The following is a 16512-nucleotide window of genomic DNA, read 5'->3' as shown; positions in this document are numbered from 1 at the left end:
TGTTTGGCTTTTAAGTATGTGAAGCACCGCCGGTACAAAGCTGTTGAAGGCGGCAGCTCACACCCCCTCCGTCAGGAGCAGAGTGAGAGAGAGAGAGAGACAGAGTTTGTTTTTCAGTCAAAAATCAATACGTGCCCTTCGAGCTTTTAAGTATGCGAAGCACCGTGCAGCATGTCGTTTCAGGAAGCAGCTGCACAAAAGATAGCAACGTGAAGATAATCTTTCAGCATTTTTAGACGAGCGTCCGTATCGTCTAGGTGTGCGAACAGCCCCCCTGCTCAATCCCCCTACGTCAGGATCAGAGAAAGTCAGCGCAAGAGAGAGAGAACAGTAAGTTGGGTAGCTTCTCAGCCATCTGCCAATAGCGTCCCTTGTATGAAATCAACTGGGCAAACCAACTGAGGAAGCGTGTACCAGAAATTAAAAGACCTATTGTCCGCAGAAATCCGCGAACCAGCAAAAAATCCGCGATATATATTTAAATATGCTTACATATAAAATCCGCGATGGAGTGAAGCCGCGAAGCTCGATATAGCGAGGGATTACTGTATAGTAAACTGCACTTGACCACATACCTACCCATCCTGAAAGGAATGTCCAAAACTGACACAGAGAAATCACATACTGTATATAACAGATCATTGGGAATGCAACAGAGAGAGAGAGGAGGGGATCACTTCAGTAAAAAAAATTACTCTAGGGAAAGAACCGACATAAACGAAAAAAATAAAGGAATTGGTAGATGAGTGTAAGGGACTGGCAGGGAAGGAGAGATTTAGTTGTTGCTTTGTTAATCTGTGCTGCCAGACATTTTCAATGGGTAAGGTGCTAGAAGGTGGACAACTAGTGTAGTGGCAAAAGTCGACCAGTGGTGAAGATTTCTACCTGTTAATCAAAATTGGGTTGGCAGCAACCTCTTTGATCCTTCCTTCTGCCTTTAACAGAGTTTACTGCCCGCCAGATTCTCTTTGCCACCCTGTCTGAACTGGGCATCACTGGGACTGCTCTCAGTCTTGCTGTGGTGGTTTATGGATGTGTTTTTGATTAGAAAAAATTTAAGATGGACACTATTTATAATATATATATAAATACAGTGGAACCTCGGTTTACGAACATCTCTGAACACGTACAAATCGGGTTACGACCAAAAAGTTTGCCAAACTTTTTTACATCTGTTCATGACCACACACGTGGTATACGAACAAGCCAGTTTCACTTTCGGTTTGTGCGCGCCGATGATTTCCATACGTGTTCAGTCGCTCCCTGTGCAGCGAGAGAGGGAGGGCTGGCCGCCTAAGGCTGAGAAGGCAGGCACCAGGCTTGTTTTTAAAAAGACCGATTCCAGCATTGTTTTAATGAAGACTTTTTTGTATTGGATTTTAACCTCCACTTCACTTCTGTTTACAGTGATCGGTTCGTAGCGTGCATTGTTGCAATGTTACTTTTCTTGGTTGTTTATTAAATTACGGATTTTTCAAATGTTCATTTTTTTCCCCTGTGCTTAAAACTCATTAAAAAAAAGTGTTTTTAGCAAGCAGTTCATAGCGATATAGCGCAAACTCTTGCAATGTTAGTTTTCTCTGTTGTTGAAGGTTTTCTCAGTGTTATTCAATGTTTTTACATTTAGTTTACTATTACGCTGTGCATTCTATGGTATAATTAACTAGATTTGTGCTTAAAAATCTTTAAAAATATATATATCTTTACATACAGTTCGGACAGTCTGGAACGGATTAATTGTATTTACATACAATCTTATGGGGGAAATTACTTCGGGTCGTGACCAAATCGGGTTACAGCCAGAGCTTTGGAACGAATTATGGTCGTGACCCGAGGTTCCTAGTTTAAAAGCCTGCCTAAAAGTACCAGTGAATGCCACTGAGCGCTGATTTCATTTTCATGCCAGATGGTGCCCCGCTTCATTTCTGCTTGGAGGTCTGGTGTTACCCGAATGACACCATTCCAGGGCGATGAATTGGAAGAGGTGGACAACAAGATCTGGCTCATTGTCTGTGGCCTCCCAGGTCTCCAGACCTTTACCTTCTGCGATTTTTATCCATGGGGATACATTAAAGAAATAATGTTTGTTCCACCTATGCCTGCTAATCTTCAAGATTTGTGACATTGAATTGAGGGAGGTGTGAATTCAGTAATAGGGGACCAGCTGACTCATGTGTGGCAAGAAATGGTCTACCGCTTTGATGCTTGTCACGCTACACGTGGTGGTCATGTTGAGTGCATGCAACCTCAAGGACCATAGGACCAAACTTTGAACTTTCCTCTATCCAGTGACATGTGGAATGTGTTTCTGTCTTATACAGTTTGTTTGAAATAAATTTTTGAAATTTGCTTTTTCATTTTGATTAGCCATATATACTGTATGTGTGTGTGTGTATACAGATATATATATATATAAAATATTCATTGCATTCATAGTCTGAGTCCCGACCTGAATATATATTTAATTCATTAAATTGTGTTTGGCAGTCCTACTGTGCAAAAACATAATGTTACTCCTTCTGAAACTGTTTTGATCATCCTTACTATTTTAGTACTACTAAGCAAATATATTGTAGTTGCTGAGTTATCCAAATTTTTATAATACATTCTTGTAGCTATCAGGTCAGATTTCTGTTTTACAAGTGTGTGATTGAATGTCACCATATATAATTATTTTTTTTTTCCTTTTGTCCACTTCTTTAGGTGGAAAAGAGGCCTGGAAGGCACCAGAACAAAATAAAGTGTATAAATATCTTGTGAACACGGGTTGTTTCTTCCTTCATCCCCAATGCAGTGATAGAAAGGATGCAGCTGATTTTGCTATATGCATGCATGTCAGTGTTTTTAAAATTTTATTACATTTTCTCTGTTTGAAATGAAAGCGTTAATCAGAGATTGATTCATTTTAAGAGTTCACTTATAGCCATACAGTATAAGATTTGCAAACTAATTAGTTTCCTGTTAATGTAATAAGTGTATAAAAATGATTGCATGTAACCAAATCTTTAAAAAAATCTGTTAACTTTTATTTTCACCTTTCATAGTAAGGAATTGTTTTTTTTTTTGTTTGTTTTTTAGTACTGTATTTTATGTGTAGATGTTCAGGATGCGCAGTATACTGGTACTAAAAATCTGATTGTTAAAACCGCGCAGTATCATCATGTAGTTAAGGTTCAATTGTTGAATAGAATCCTGAAAATCTCCAGAGGTTTTTCTAAACCGCTTTAAACGGCAGCAACTTTAGAACTAAATGGTGAGAATCCAAATTAGTATAAAGTGCCCAGTGCAGTATTTGATGCCCTTGAACATTTTTATACTTTACATTTATGTGTGTTTAATCCATCCATCCATCCATTTTCCAACCCGCTGAATCCGAACACAGGGTCACGGGGGTCTGCCGGAGCCAATCCCAGCCAACACAGGGCACAAGGCAGGAACCAATCCTGGGCAGGGTGCCAACCCACCGCAGGACTATGTGTGTTTAAAGTCATCTTAAACTATATTGCTTATACTCAAATATTCTTGCAGATTTTCTTTATTATTTTTTTTGGTATTTACTTCAACACTCCTAATGAAATACTTTTTATTAATAAAGCATACAAATTATTTACAATATCTGACACACTTGAACCTTTTTATAGTCGATGTGTGTTAGAAGTCATCTTAAACTGTATGGCCTTTGCTCAGAATGGCTTGCAGATCTTCTGGGCTTTCTGGTGTTATTTTTTATCTTCTCTCACTTCCACTCAATGAAATACTTTTTATGATTGTACTCCTCAGATTACTTCAAACATGACATTCATATTTGTGGGACACTGTAAATATTTAAAATTATACAGATACTTTGATAATTAGGTATTATTTTGCTTGCTATTTAAAAAATGTGAATTGTGTTAATGTGATGTAACCGTCAATGTGTGAAATTAGACATTGTAGAGACTGCCTAGGAAATTTATAGAATGCTGAAAATTGGATGTCAAAGTATGAAACAATTAAAATTTTCAAACATTTCCTAGGCTTTCTGTGCAAAGGCAAAAGGCAAACGGGCAAGTCGTTCTGTATAACTAGTAAGCCCGTGATTCACCAGCGTATCGGAAATCCAAGAATGGCAATCAGTTTCTGTTCCGTCCGATATCTGGATGGATGACATATCATGGAGGGTGGGTGCATCTGGGGAAATGTCATTTAATTCCATACGCATATCTGTAGTAAAGCGGTCTCGTTTTATGGAGACGTGATTCCGTTGCCTTTGCTGACACCGACTGCTGGCAGAGTGGAGCACAGCAAGTTCAGCCCTGTGCCCTGTGTCCATATCCGGTTTACGCTGTGTAGTTTGGACGTCTGGGGATTCCGTACTGTAATACTGTAATGTGATTCACATATGCGCTGAATCCTCTCGTTTTGGTTTTCTCTGTGGCGGGCTCGTTGCAGTGCACGTGCGCCTCGATGCGCCCTGCGTCCATATCCAGTTTACAACCTTCGGTTAGTAATATGGATGTCTAGTATTATATACAGGGCCTAAGTACATAAGTAACACAAACATTTCATGCTCTACCTAAAAACGTCATGCATGCTACAGATTTCCTAGGCATTCTATACAATACCTGCTTTTCACATCTTGCCGGTGACATATATATTAAAATTCTTAGCAAAGACCGACCAAGTTTTTATTTTTTATTTTTTCTATGCTGGTTTAGAAGTCGCATTCCTTCCTAAATAAATATGTATTAGTTGCAATATATTCTTATTTTATTATTGTACAGTCTAAGTGTTTACATCTTATTGTTTTAATATCTAGACATTTTCTGAACCCACTCACATAGCAAGTTATAATGCATTTATAAGTTGCCTTGGATAAAGGCATCAATTAAATAAATAATAATAAATAATAAAGTGTCCATTTGTAATTCTAGGCTGGCCGCCTGGATGAACAACTTTCGAAGCACATTCCGTTTACCATCCTGTCGGGAGATAAAGGATTTCAAGAGCTGCAGCTTCAGTTCAAGAAAACAATGAGAGTGGCGCACATTTTTAATCCCCATGAGCTGGAAGGGGAGATGTTATGCGCTTTGTTAAACAGCATTGCAGATAACGTAAAAGGTTAGTGTATGCAGGGGGTCGAAGTTTGGTGAGAAAGTGGCATGAAGTATCCTGGTCTTGTTTAACTCTCTTAGGGCTAATTTTTTTTTTTGTTTGTTTTTTTTCTCCCAGGGCTGAATATGTTTTCAAAAACTTACTTTTTTTAAAAAAAGAACACAAAGCAATTGTTTAACCTATCGAATCAACAAAAAATATTTACTTTTGACAAATGTTACTGTCTTGCATGTTGTATGAGCCTGCATACTCTATGATTTTACACAGCGAAGTCCTGCACAGTCTGATCTCGCTCAAAGCAGCCCATCGCTATCATCGCCACATTGCACTCCTTACAATGTGTGTTGCACTGGTGTTTCCTTTTCAATTGTCTGTTGCTGCACTTTCTCACATATATTGTTAGTGTGTACTGTAGAGAGGCAAGTCACCCGTTTGCCATCGTGCCATGCCACTGCCACCAAGTTTTCCGCCCACATGAAAACCGCATTGTCACCTCTTTTCATCTTCAGCCTGTCTGGCTTCAGCTGTGAAGGCCTGTGTCTCCTGTTCACCCTCACTGTGCCACAAGCTCCAATTCCTCTGCTCTGTAGCTCCATGAACAATTCTGGGCATGTGTAAAAATTGTCCAAATGTACACAACATGACCCAAATGTTCAGCTCCAGCACAACCTGACTTGTCAAGGGACAGTTCTCTCTTTGAAAGAAATACTTTCCTGTATACAGTGATCCCTCGCTATATCGCGCTTTGCCTTTCGCGGCTTCACTCTATCGCAGATTTTATATGTAAGCATATTTAAATATATATCGCAGATTTTTTGCTGGTTCGCAGATTTCTGAGGACAATGGGTCTTTTAATTTCTGGTACATGCATCCTCAGTTGGTTTGCCCAGTTGATTTCATACAAGGGACGCTATTGGCAGATGGCTGAGAAGCTACCCAACTTACTTTTCTCTGTCTCTCTTGCGCTGACTTTCTCTGATCCTGACGTAGGGGGATTGAGCAGGGGGGCTGTTCGCACACCTAGACGATACGGACGCTCGTCTAAAAATGCTGAAAGATTATCTTCACTTTGCTACCTTCTGTGTAGCTGCTTAGTGAAGCGACATGCTGCACGGTGCTTCACATACTTAAAAGCTCGAAGGGCACGTATTGATTTTTCACTCTTTGTTTTTCTCTCTCTCTCTCTCTCTGCTCCTGACGGAGGGGGTGTGAGCTGCCGCCTTCAACAGCTTTGTGCCGCGGTGATACTTAAAAATACATACTTAAAAGCCAAACAGCCCTATTGATTTGTTTGCTTTGCTCTCTGTTTCTGACAGCCTGTGCTCCTGATGCACACTCCTTTGAAGAGGAAGATATGTTTGCATTCTTTTAATTGAGACGGAACTGTCATCTCTGTCTTGTCATGGAGCACAGTTTAAACTTTTGAAAAAGAGACAAATGTTTGTTTGCAGTGTTTGAATAACGTTCCTGTCTCTCTACAACCTCCTGTGTTTCTGCGCAAATCTGTGACCCAAGCATGACACTATAAAAATAACCATATAAACATATGGTTTCTACTTCGCGGATTTTCTTATTTCGCGGGTGGCTCTGGAACTCAACCCCCACGATGGAGGAGGGATTACTGTATATGATTACTTTCAGGCAGAAACCAGTGTTTGCTTCTGCCAGTACAAAATCCTTTATGCCATACTTTGTGGGCTTGTCTGGCATATATTGGCAGAAAAAAAGGCGTCCCTTGTATTTTATCATAGATTCATCCACAGACAAATCACGGCCAGGTTGATAAAATTGTTTCTATGTTGGTTCCACAATGTCAAGCTGGGGCTGAACTTTATACATGGCGTTATAGCCTGGCTCACCCCTTGGGATTTGCTTCTGTTTATTACAGAAGTGAATAAAACTTTGCAGCAGCACGTACCTATCATCACGTGGCATAACCTGTCCAAAGCCACCAGGGGACAAAGTACGTTTGGACCAATCCTCCCTGAAGTTGTATCGCCAGTCCAGTCCCATCTCTATTTGTTAGGCCACAAAGCCCTTCATCTTGTCTTTTGTTGCGGGTTTCCACTTTGAAAAACGAGTATGCGCTGCAAGCACAGCCCGTGATTCAAAAAACTGCTCTGCATACCAGTTTGTCTCGTCTGACAGTAGCTGAAAGGCAGCATCAGGAGAGAGCAGCCTGAAGTAGTCCAGCGGCTGGTGATCTGCCGTGTCCAACAGCAGGCCGTGCCGTCTTGTGAAGTCCGGTAGCCAGTTTGCCTCCCACGGATCAATATCTGAGTATTCCTCCCACACGAACCTTACCGTAGGTGCGTCGGCTGTGCGAATGCGCTTACCTGGCATCCGATCAGCTGGGGGCGGCATTGGCTGGTGTCCGATCAGCTGATGCCAGTTCCTCACTCTCTTGCTCGATCTCCTAATCACTGTCAACAAATCAGATTCTGAAAAATCCGAGTCCGTCTCAGTGATAATGCACAAAACATCGTCTGCTGAGGGTTTTGTATTCTGCACTCGCTTCGCTTCCTCGTGAGATGTCGATGCCATCTTGCCTTTGTTTACATTTCGCAATTCACGCACACCCAAGGATTAAATGCCGAGTCAATGAGTCTAACATTCCTCCAAGCAGAGAGGGGAATGCCTGTGACGTATCAGTGAGTTTTGTCGCCATTAACAGCTGATTGTCGCCCTCTGCCCCTGGATGTCGATGTTTGTCGACATTCACCCTCAACCCCTCCTGTTGATAAAAGTCGACATCTGCCCTAAAAGAGTTAAATAAAAGTCCAGCTTTCATTTAAGCTTTCCCTTCATCTTGATACTAAAGGAATACTCCACCATTTTTTTATTTTTTTATGACTTGTAGTGGTGGCGGCTGAGAATTTCGTTTGTCTCTGTCCTTTAGCTGTTCATTTCTCTCTGCACATTTCCATTCCTATTCCCGGTCCTGCCGCTCACTCATAGTGAATTCTAGAGATCCAGCTGCCCTTAACATGGCAGATAACACAATTTGATTGAATGAGAGCCTTTTATGACTGTCGCTGGACATACATCCGTGAGGAAAAGAAGCACACGCTACTAGTGCTGCCTAATCCACATGTCAAGTCGTTCAGTTGTATCCTTACAATGTGCAAAACATAGGCATTTTTTGCTAAAATATTTATTAAACAGACACTTCTCTGGTGACTCTTTCAATGAAGTCAGTAGACGGATTGGGAGAGCATGGGGGGCGTCATGAGGTCACTTTAAAGGGGTGTGTGGCGCTCCTGATATCTCAAAAAAAGGACGAAGGCCCAAGTCTTTGGAGTCCTGGTGCTCCCCGTTTGTGAGACATGGCCACTGTCCAGTGACCTGGGATGAACACTGGACTCCTTTGGTACTGTGTCTCTTCAGAGAATCTTCAGATACCACTGGTGTGACTTTGTGTTGCTCACGGAGTCCCAAATGAGGCACATGACCTGCATTGTGATGGAGCATCACTTACGGCACTACGGCCATGTGGCGCGTTTCCCCCAAGGGTGATCCAGCTCGTAAGATCCTCATTGTTGGGGACCCGAGTGGCTGGACCAGACCAAGGGGTCGCCCACGTAGCACTCGGCTGTGGCAGATAGACAGTCATTTCTGGAGGGTCGGACTGGGGGGATTGCCAACTGAGATCCTGCGCCGTTTCGTCGTGTAGTGGGTGCCAGTTTTTTTAGTTCAAAAGGGCAATCCTGTGTGAGCTACTGTAATTTTCTGTAGGTATTTATTTAGCAATTGCATTTTGAACATACGAGTAGGTGACTTGACATATGGCTGATGCAACACGAGTAACCTCGTGGTTACGGTTACGGGTTTTTGTTTTTTTTTTTTCATGGATTTTTTGATATTGTTTGCTGTTGTCCAAACTTTGGTCACCGTAGACCAGGGGTGTTGAACTCCAGTCCTGGAAGGCAGCAGTAGCTGCAGGTTTTCATTCTAACCATCTTCTTAATTAGTGACCAGTTTTTGCTGATAATTACTTCTTTTAATTAACTTGACTCAGGCCCCTTAGTTGTTTCTTTTTCCTTAATTAGCGGCCAAACAATGAGACACGAAACAAGCAGCCACACAACCATCTCACCTGTGCCCATCACACAAAATCTGAAAACAGAGAAAGGTGGAGGTCTCAGTAAGGCTGATCTCTCAGGTCATCAAAACATCTTGACGGCGTTCTTAGAAAATAACATAAAATCATCAGTTTTGGAAATGTCTGCAGTGGCAGAATGAATAATTAAATATCAGGTTTAATTAACAGCACGCATTGGCTTCTCATTAAGAAACTTGTTGGAGTTTGAAACCCCAGTTTAGCTGGTCATCTGTTTGCTCGTTTCACATCTCATTTCTGTTTGGCTGTCATTTAATGAAGAAACAAATCAATTCACAGGACTGAATCCTCAAAAACAGGGCTATGAAAATGAAGGGAAAGAAGTGAATCAGCAGTGAAAACTGATTAGGAAAAGGGTTAGAATGAAAACCTGCAGTCACTGCGGCCCTCCAGGACTGGAGTTCAACACCCATGCCGTAGACCAGTGGTTCTCAAACTATGGGGTGGGCACCCCGGGGGGGGGGGGGGGGGAGCGCAAAGATGTGAAAAAAAGAAAACAAGAATCGAAAATATGAAAAATACATCTATTAAAACCAAAACAAATTAACTTAAACTACATTCTGATACTAGAAAAATAAATATAGTTTGATAAATGTTGATAAAAAGTTAAGTAGGTATAATAAAATATGCATCTATGATATATCATTAATTAAAAAAGAACAAATTAGTATTAGTGGGCTCCTTTCAATAAAACGTTAGGGGTGCACAATTAAAACTGTTACGAAAACTCGGGTCGCAAATACGTAAAGGTTGAGAAACGCTGGTGTAGACTAACATTCCATTGGAAATGCTATCTTTATTTTTTAAGAAAACACAGGATTACATTTTTTCTCAGCCATCACTACACACCACATGGGGTAAGTAACATATTGAAAAATAACCACTTTGGTGTGGAGTATTGCTTTAAACAGCCATACATGCAAGTATAACTTAACTATTAAAAGTGAGTTATATGTTACAATTGTCTTATTCTTAATTTGTTTTGCAGTAGGTGCTCAGTGAAATCTAAAGATATCAGTGTTGAACCTTTAATTATATTCAAACAACATCCATTGCATTTTTTAACTGTAATTTTTAAAAAATTGAATTATGTAAATACTGAAAATATTCATCTTCTGCTCTGTTTATCTGAAATTCCCTGCCCTTTATTGTGCTCCGTGGCATTTTTTAATGTTCAAATTACCTCCATCCATTATCCAACCCATATATCCTAACTACAGGGTCACGGGGGGTCTGCTGGAGCCAATCCCAGCCAGCACAGGGCGCAAAGCAGGAACAAACCCCAGGCAGGGTGCCAGCCCACCACAGGGCGCACACACACACACCAAGCACAATTTAGGATCTTCAATGCACCTAACCTGCATGTCTTTGGACTGTGGGAGGAAACCCACGCAGACACGGGGAGAACATGCAAACTCCACCCAGGGAGGACGCGGGAAGCAAACCCAGACGCGTCTCCTAACTGCGAGGCTGCAGCGCTACCACTGTGCCACCGTGACGCTTGTTCAAATTACCTGCTCAAATTTTTTATTTTTTTTTTATTCAGATGATGATAACTGTGATAGTAATACGATTTCAGAGGAGGAGGATATCAGGAGAGCTCAAGAACTAAGTCTGCAGGAGAAGAAAGATGCTGATCTGGGGAAAACAACTGGTATGTGTTCAGTCTCTCAATTTTGATTTTCAGGATGATGCAAAGACGTGGAGAGAAGTCGCAAGGTGCTTGGATTCTGTTCACAGTTCTTTAGAAGAACGAGAGAAATGTAGATAAAAACTCAGTCTTGATGGGGTTGTTTTTGTCATTTTTTTGGTTTCGCTCTTTTTAATTTTTCAGTTCAATAATATTCAGTTATCCATGCTTGGGTTTTCTGTATTTCACAGATTTAAATGTGATAGAACCAGATATTCTGTGTTTATCTCAGGGCTGTGGAGTCGGAACTCAAAACCTTTCACTCTGACTCCTCTATTTTAATGGAGCTAACATTTAATACTAGCCAGAGTACCTTATTGAAGACGGGTAATAGAATCATTTCAAAATTATTTGCTATCTCTTTCCCTACGTGTACTGTCTGCATTTGTGTGTGTGTGTGAAGGCCTCTTGAATGGCTCTCCCTCTCTCAAGTGTGTTCCCATAAAGCCTACTTCTCATTATTTTCAAGACACCTTTCTTTCTTTCTTTCTTTCTTTCTTTCTTTCTTTCTTTCTTTCTTTCTTTCTTTCTTTCTTTCTTTCTTTCTTTCTTTCTTTCTTTCTTTCTTTCTTTCTTTCCCTCCCTCAACCCCAACCCCCCCCATGTTGGTTGTCACTGAAGGTAATCCTCTCACCGTGCACCTTTAGTCCTCCTCATGCATCTCACACTCACACTCAAGCTGGCCAGTCTGATTGCCCTGAGGGACTGGACACGCAGACCTTACTGTTTTATTATATTATAGTTGATGCTGATTGAAAGCACACAGCATACGTCATACAAAGCATTGCATCACTGCCAGTGTGAATCATCAAGCTGCTGTTTAGTATCCTAACCTGTTAAAGTTTGGGGTTTACTGCTGTGGCAAGAAATTACAAACATTTAATTGTATTAAACGGTACACAAAAATTACAAATTTAAAAAGGAATGTTTATTTTTGTCAAAAGGCAAGAAGAAAAAATAGTTTTAAACGAATTAGTATAAATGAAATTGGAGATTTTAGCACCTTGTATTACAATATACATTTAGTCAGAGCTGGTACATTTTTAGTCAAGTCATGTTGGGGAGCATGCACTGGTACAGTGCGGACACGTCATTGTTGTCATCGTGTATATTCCTCCTCGGGCGGACGTGGAGATAGCGAGTGACATCATCCATTCTGCTGTTGCTAAGTTACAAACGCAGCACCCTGAGGCACTTGTGCTAATCGCTGGAGACTTTAACCATGTGACGCTGGACAAAACATTACCTGCATTCTCCCAGTATGTGGACTGCAACACCCGGGGAAATAAGACTATTGATTTACTGTATGCAAACGTTAAAGACGCATACAGTGCCACCCCGCTGCCTGCACTTGGGAAAGGAGATCATAACCTGGTTCTGCTTCAGCCTCACTACAAACCAAAAGTGAGAGTCCTACCTACAACCACACGATCATTCAGGAAGTGGACCCCGGAGGCTGAGAATGCTCTGAGAGAATGTTTTGGAACTACAGACTGGGATATCCTGCAGGGATCACATAGTGAGAACATTGAGGAGGTTGTTGACTGCACTACTGACTACATCAACTTCTGTATGGACATTGTAGTTCCAGTAAGAACTGTACGCTGCTATGCTAACAACAAGCCATGGATTACAAGTGACATCAAGGGCCTTTTGAACCAAAAGAAAAGGGCCTTTAAAGACGGTGATCAGCATGAGCTCAAGCGCGTGTAGAAGGAACTCCGAGTCCAGCTCAGGGCGGCGAAAGAGCAGTACAGGAGAAAGCTGGAGCAGAAGTTGCAGAACAACAGCATGAAGGAAGTGTGGGATGGGATGAAGATCATCACTGGCTGCAGCTCAAAGCGGGGTACCAGCATCGAGAGAGACGTGAAGAGAGCAAACGAAATGAACATCTTCTTTAACAGGTTTGACCACCCTAACCCACTCTCACCTCGGAGTACTGCACTCTCTACACATCCTTCTGCTGATACCAACATAGGAGAGACATCCCCACCCACAATTACAGCAGCGCAAGTGAGCAAAGAGCTGAGGAAACTTCGTGCCAGCAAAGCAGCAGGTCCAGATGGAGTATCGCCACGACTGCTGAAGGTCTGTGCATCAGAGCTGGGGGGTCCTCTACAGCGCATCTTCAACCTGAGCCTGGAACAGGGGAAAGTCCCGGTGCTTTGGAAAACATCTTGCATCACCCCAGTCCCAAAGGTATCACGTCCTGGTGAGCTGAATGACTTCCGGCGTGTCGCTCTAACATCACATGTGATGAAGACCATGGAGCGGCTGCTGCTTCACCACCTGAGGCCACAGGTCCAACATGCCCTCGACCCTCTGCAGTTCGCATACCAGGAGAAGGTGGGAGCGGAAGATGCCATCATCTATATGCTACATCGATCCCTCTCCCACTTGGACAGAGGCAATGGCGCTGTAAGAATTATGTTTCTAGACTTCTCTAGCGCCTTCAACACAATCCAACCTCTGCTCCTTAGGGACAAGCTGACAGAGATGGGATTAGATTCATACCTAGTGGCATGGATCGTGGACTATCTTACAAACAGACCTCAGTATGTGCGTCTCGGGAACTGCAGGTCTGACATTGTGGTCAGCAGCACAGGAGTGCCACAGGGGACTGTACTTTCTCCGGTCCTGTTCAGCCTATATACATCAGACTTCCAATACAACTCGGAGTCCTGCCACGTGCAAAAGTTTGCTGACGACACTGCTATCGTGGGCTGCATCAGGAGTGGGCAGGAGGAGGAGTATAGGAACCTCATCAAGGACTTTGTTAAATGGTGCAACATAAACCACCTACAACTGAACACCAGCAAAACCAAGGAACTGGTGGTGGATTTTAGGAGACCCAGGCCCCTCATGGACCCCGTGATCATCAGAGGTGACTGTGTGCAGAGGGTGCAGACCTATAAATATCTGGGAGTGCAGCTGGACGATAAATTGGACTGGACTGCCAATACTGATTCTCTGTGCAAGAAAGGACAAAGCCGGTTATACTTCCTTAGAAGACTGGCATCCTTCAACATCTGCAGTAAGATGCTGCAGATGTTCTATCAGATGGTTGTGGCGAGTGCCCTCTTCTACGCAGTGGTGTGCTGGGGAGGCAGCATTAAGAAGAAGGATGCCTCACGCCTGGACAAACTGGTGAGGAAGGCAGGCTATATTGTTGGCATAGAGCTGGATGGTTTGACATCCGTAGCAGAGCAACGGGCACTCAGCAGGCTCCTATCAATTATGGAGAATCCACTACATCCATTAAACAGTGTCATCTCCAGACAGAGGAGCAGTTTCAGCGACAGACTGCTGTCACTGTCCTGCTCCACTGACAGACTGAGAAGATCATTCCTCCCCAAACTGTGCGACTCTTCAATTCCACCAGAGGGGGTAAACATTGAACATTACTGAAGTTATTGTCTGTTTTTTACCTGCATTTTTTTTATTACTCTTTAATATTTTTTGCTGCTGGAGAATGTGAATTTCCCCCTGGGATTAATAAAGTATCTATCTATCTATCTATCTATCTATCTATCTATCTATCTATCTATCTATCTATCTATCTATCTATCTATCTATCTATCTATCTATCTATCTATCTATCTATCTATCTATCTGTCTGTCTGTCTGTCTGTCTGTCTGTCTGTCTGTCTGTCTGTCTGTCTGTCTGTCTGTCTGTCTGTCTGTCTGTCTGTCTGTCTATCTATCTATCAGTGTGTTGCTGCTCCCACCACACGACGAAACAGCTCAGGATCCCAGTTGGCAACCCTCTAGGCAGACACGCAGTGCAGTCCCACCCTACAGAAATGACCCTCTATCTGCTGTAGCCAGGTGTTATGTGGGCGACCCCTTGGCCTGGTCCAGCCACTCAGGTCCCCAACAATGAGGATCTAACGACTCGGATCACCCTCGGGGAAACGCGCCACATGGCCGTAGTGCCGTAACTGACGCTCCATCACAATGCAGGTCATGTGCCTCATTCAGGACTCCATGAGCAAACAATGGTACCCAAGAACCCTCTGAAGAGACCCACATGAAGGAGTCCAGTCTTCGTCTCAGGTCACTGGATAGCGGCCATGTCTCACAAACAGGGGGCACCAGGACTCTAAAGACTCGGACCTTCGTCATTTTGTTGAGATATCAGGAGTGCCATACACGCCTTTCCAGCGATCTCATGACCCACCCCCATGCTCTCCCAATCCATCTACTGACTGTGTATGAAGAGTCACCAGAGTCACATGAATGTCACTGCCGAGGTAAATAAACCTCTGAATGATGAGGTCGACACTCTCTCCGCAGACAGACACACTGCTGATGGCCGTGCCCAAGAGGTCATTAAAGGCCTGGCTCTTTTTTACATTTTTAGTAACCTCACAATTGATTCCGACTCCATAGCCCCTGGTTTATCCTGTGACTGTGTACAGATCATTCATTCCATTATTGATTTCTTATTTACCAGAGTATAGACGTAATGAGCTTTTTTAAGGACAGTTATTGGTGGAATCCTCTTTGCACAAATTTCTGCCAACCTCCATAATTTATATATTGTGAATGTCCTGAGGAATCATCTTTTAGCACTACATTCCCAGTCCTGCTTGCCACTTCTTTCTACAATCACTGCACTATAAATTATGTTTTTGAGACGACCTTGTTTGATATCTGAGGTAATTCGATCTTGTTTTCTTCTCTCTTCTTGGTTTTTGATATCAGGTGGCTTCATATAAATGGCTTTACTTTTGCCAGAGTTTCTCTGTCTACTGCCTCAGTTCTGTACTGCAGTCTTTCCACTTTCCTGGGATTTCTTCTCCCTTTGCTAATGTTTGCTTCTGTCTCTTCTCTCTGATGAGCTGGTGTTATTGAGAAATTATTTGTTGACCATGTCAGTGTTCACCTGTAGGTAGGACTCTTAAAGTTCAGTAAATCTTCTGTTTCATTCCTGCCATTTGTTAAGATCTTATCAGTTATTTCTTAGCCTGCAGTCAGTAAGCAAACATCTTTACTTGTCATAGAAGTCCCATATTTTTATACAGACTGACCTGCTCATGTTGTATGAATGTGAATGTCACATACGAGAGATTGTTGATTTCGGTTTTTGCAGGCAAATGTCTGTAAACGTACAGCAGCTTAAAACTTCTATACTCGTACATCGCCAAAGAACAAATGCAAATTAGTAAAAATTCACATAATATAGAAAATTGTTTTCATAAACCATGTTTGGGGATAGCCAGGATGTAAAATAAACGTAGCTGACTTTAAGAATTAAGTTGACTTTCGTGGAAATCGTTTCCATGGCTTGTAAATTGCATTCAGGTTATCCCTTTTTTTTTTTTTTAAGTTTGTATTTCTTGCGTATTTATTTTGTCAGATGCTGAATTGGAAGAAGCTCTTAAGAGAAGCCTTGAGGAAATGTGAACGTGAGAAGGGGCTATAAAACATTACGATGTCATGTGTGGTACATTATGTAGTGCATGGTAACTTTTATATGTGTTTTAATGTTAGGTGTCACACTGGTTTCTTCTATGTTCTTCACTCTTTAATCTTTCATTTAAAGAAATGTTTATATAACTTTTATGTAATATATATTATTTAAAATAAAGTATTTTCTTTAGTA

General features: G+C 42.1%; 1 protein-coding gene across 2 annotated transcripts in view; it reads left to right on the top strand.

Annotated features, from left to right (window-relative positions):
- znf451 (zinc finger protein 451) overlaps positions 1-16512 on the top strand; it is a 74341-nt gene extending 57829 nt beyond the window's left edge. For both annotated transcript variants that reach the window (XM_051919129.1, XM_051919128.1), the window contains 4 exons: positions 2704-2834; positions 4914-5100; positions 10761-10868; positions 16267-16512. In XM_051919129.1, the coding sequence (XP_051775089.1) occupies positions 2704-2834; positions 4914-5100; positions 10761-10868; positions 16267-16313 (473 nt within the window). In that variant the 3' untranslated portion in view covers positions 16314-16512. The remainder of the gene's footprint in view (positions 1-2703; positions 2835-4913; positions 5101-10760; positions 10869-16266) is intronic.

The sequence above is a fragment of the Erpetoichthys calabaricus genome, chromosome 15 (assembly GCF_900747795.2).
Source record: "Erpetoichthys calabaricus chromosome 15, fErpCal1.3, whole genome shotgun sequence".
Taxonomy (NCBI): Eukaryota; Metazoa; Chordata; class Cladistia; order Polypteriformes; family Polypteridae; genus Erpetoichthys; species Erpetoichthys calabaricus.
Note: the sequence above shows the minus strand (reverse complement) of the source record. Positions and strands in the feature narration are given on the sequence as shown.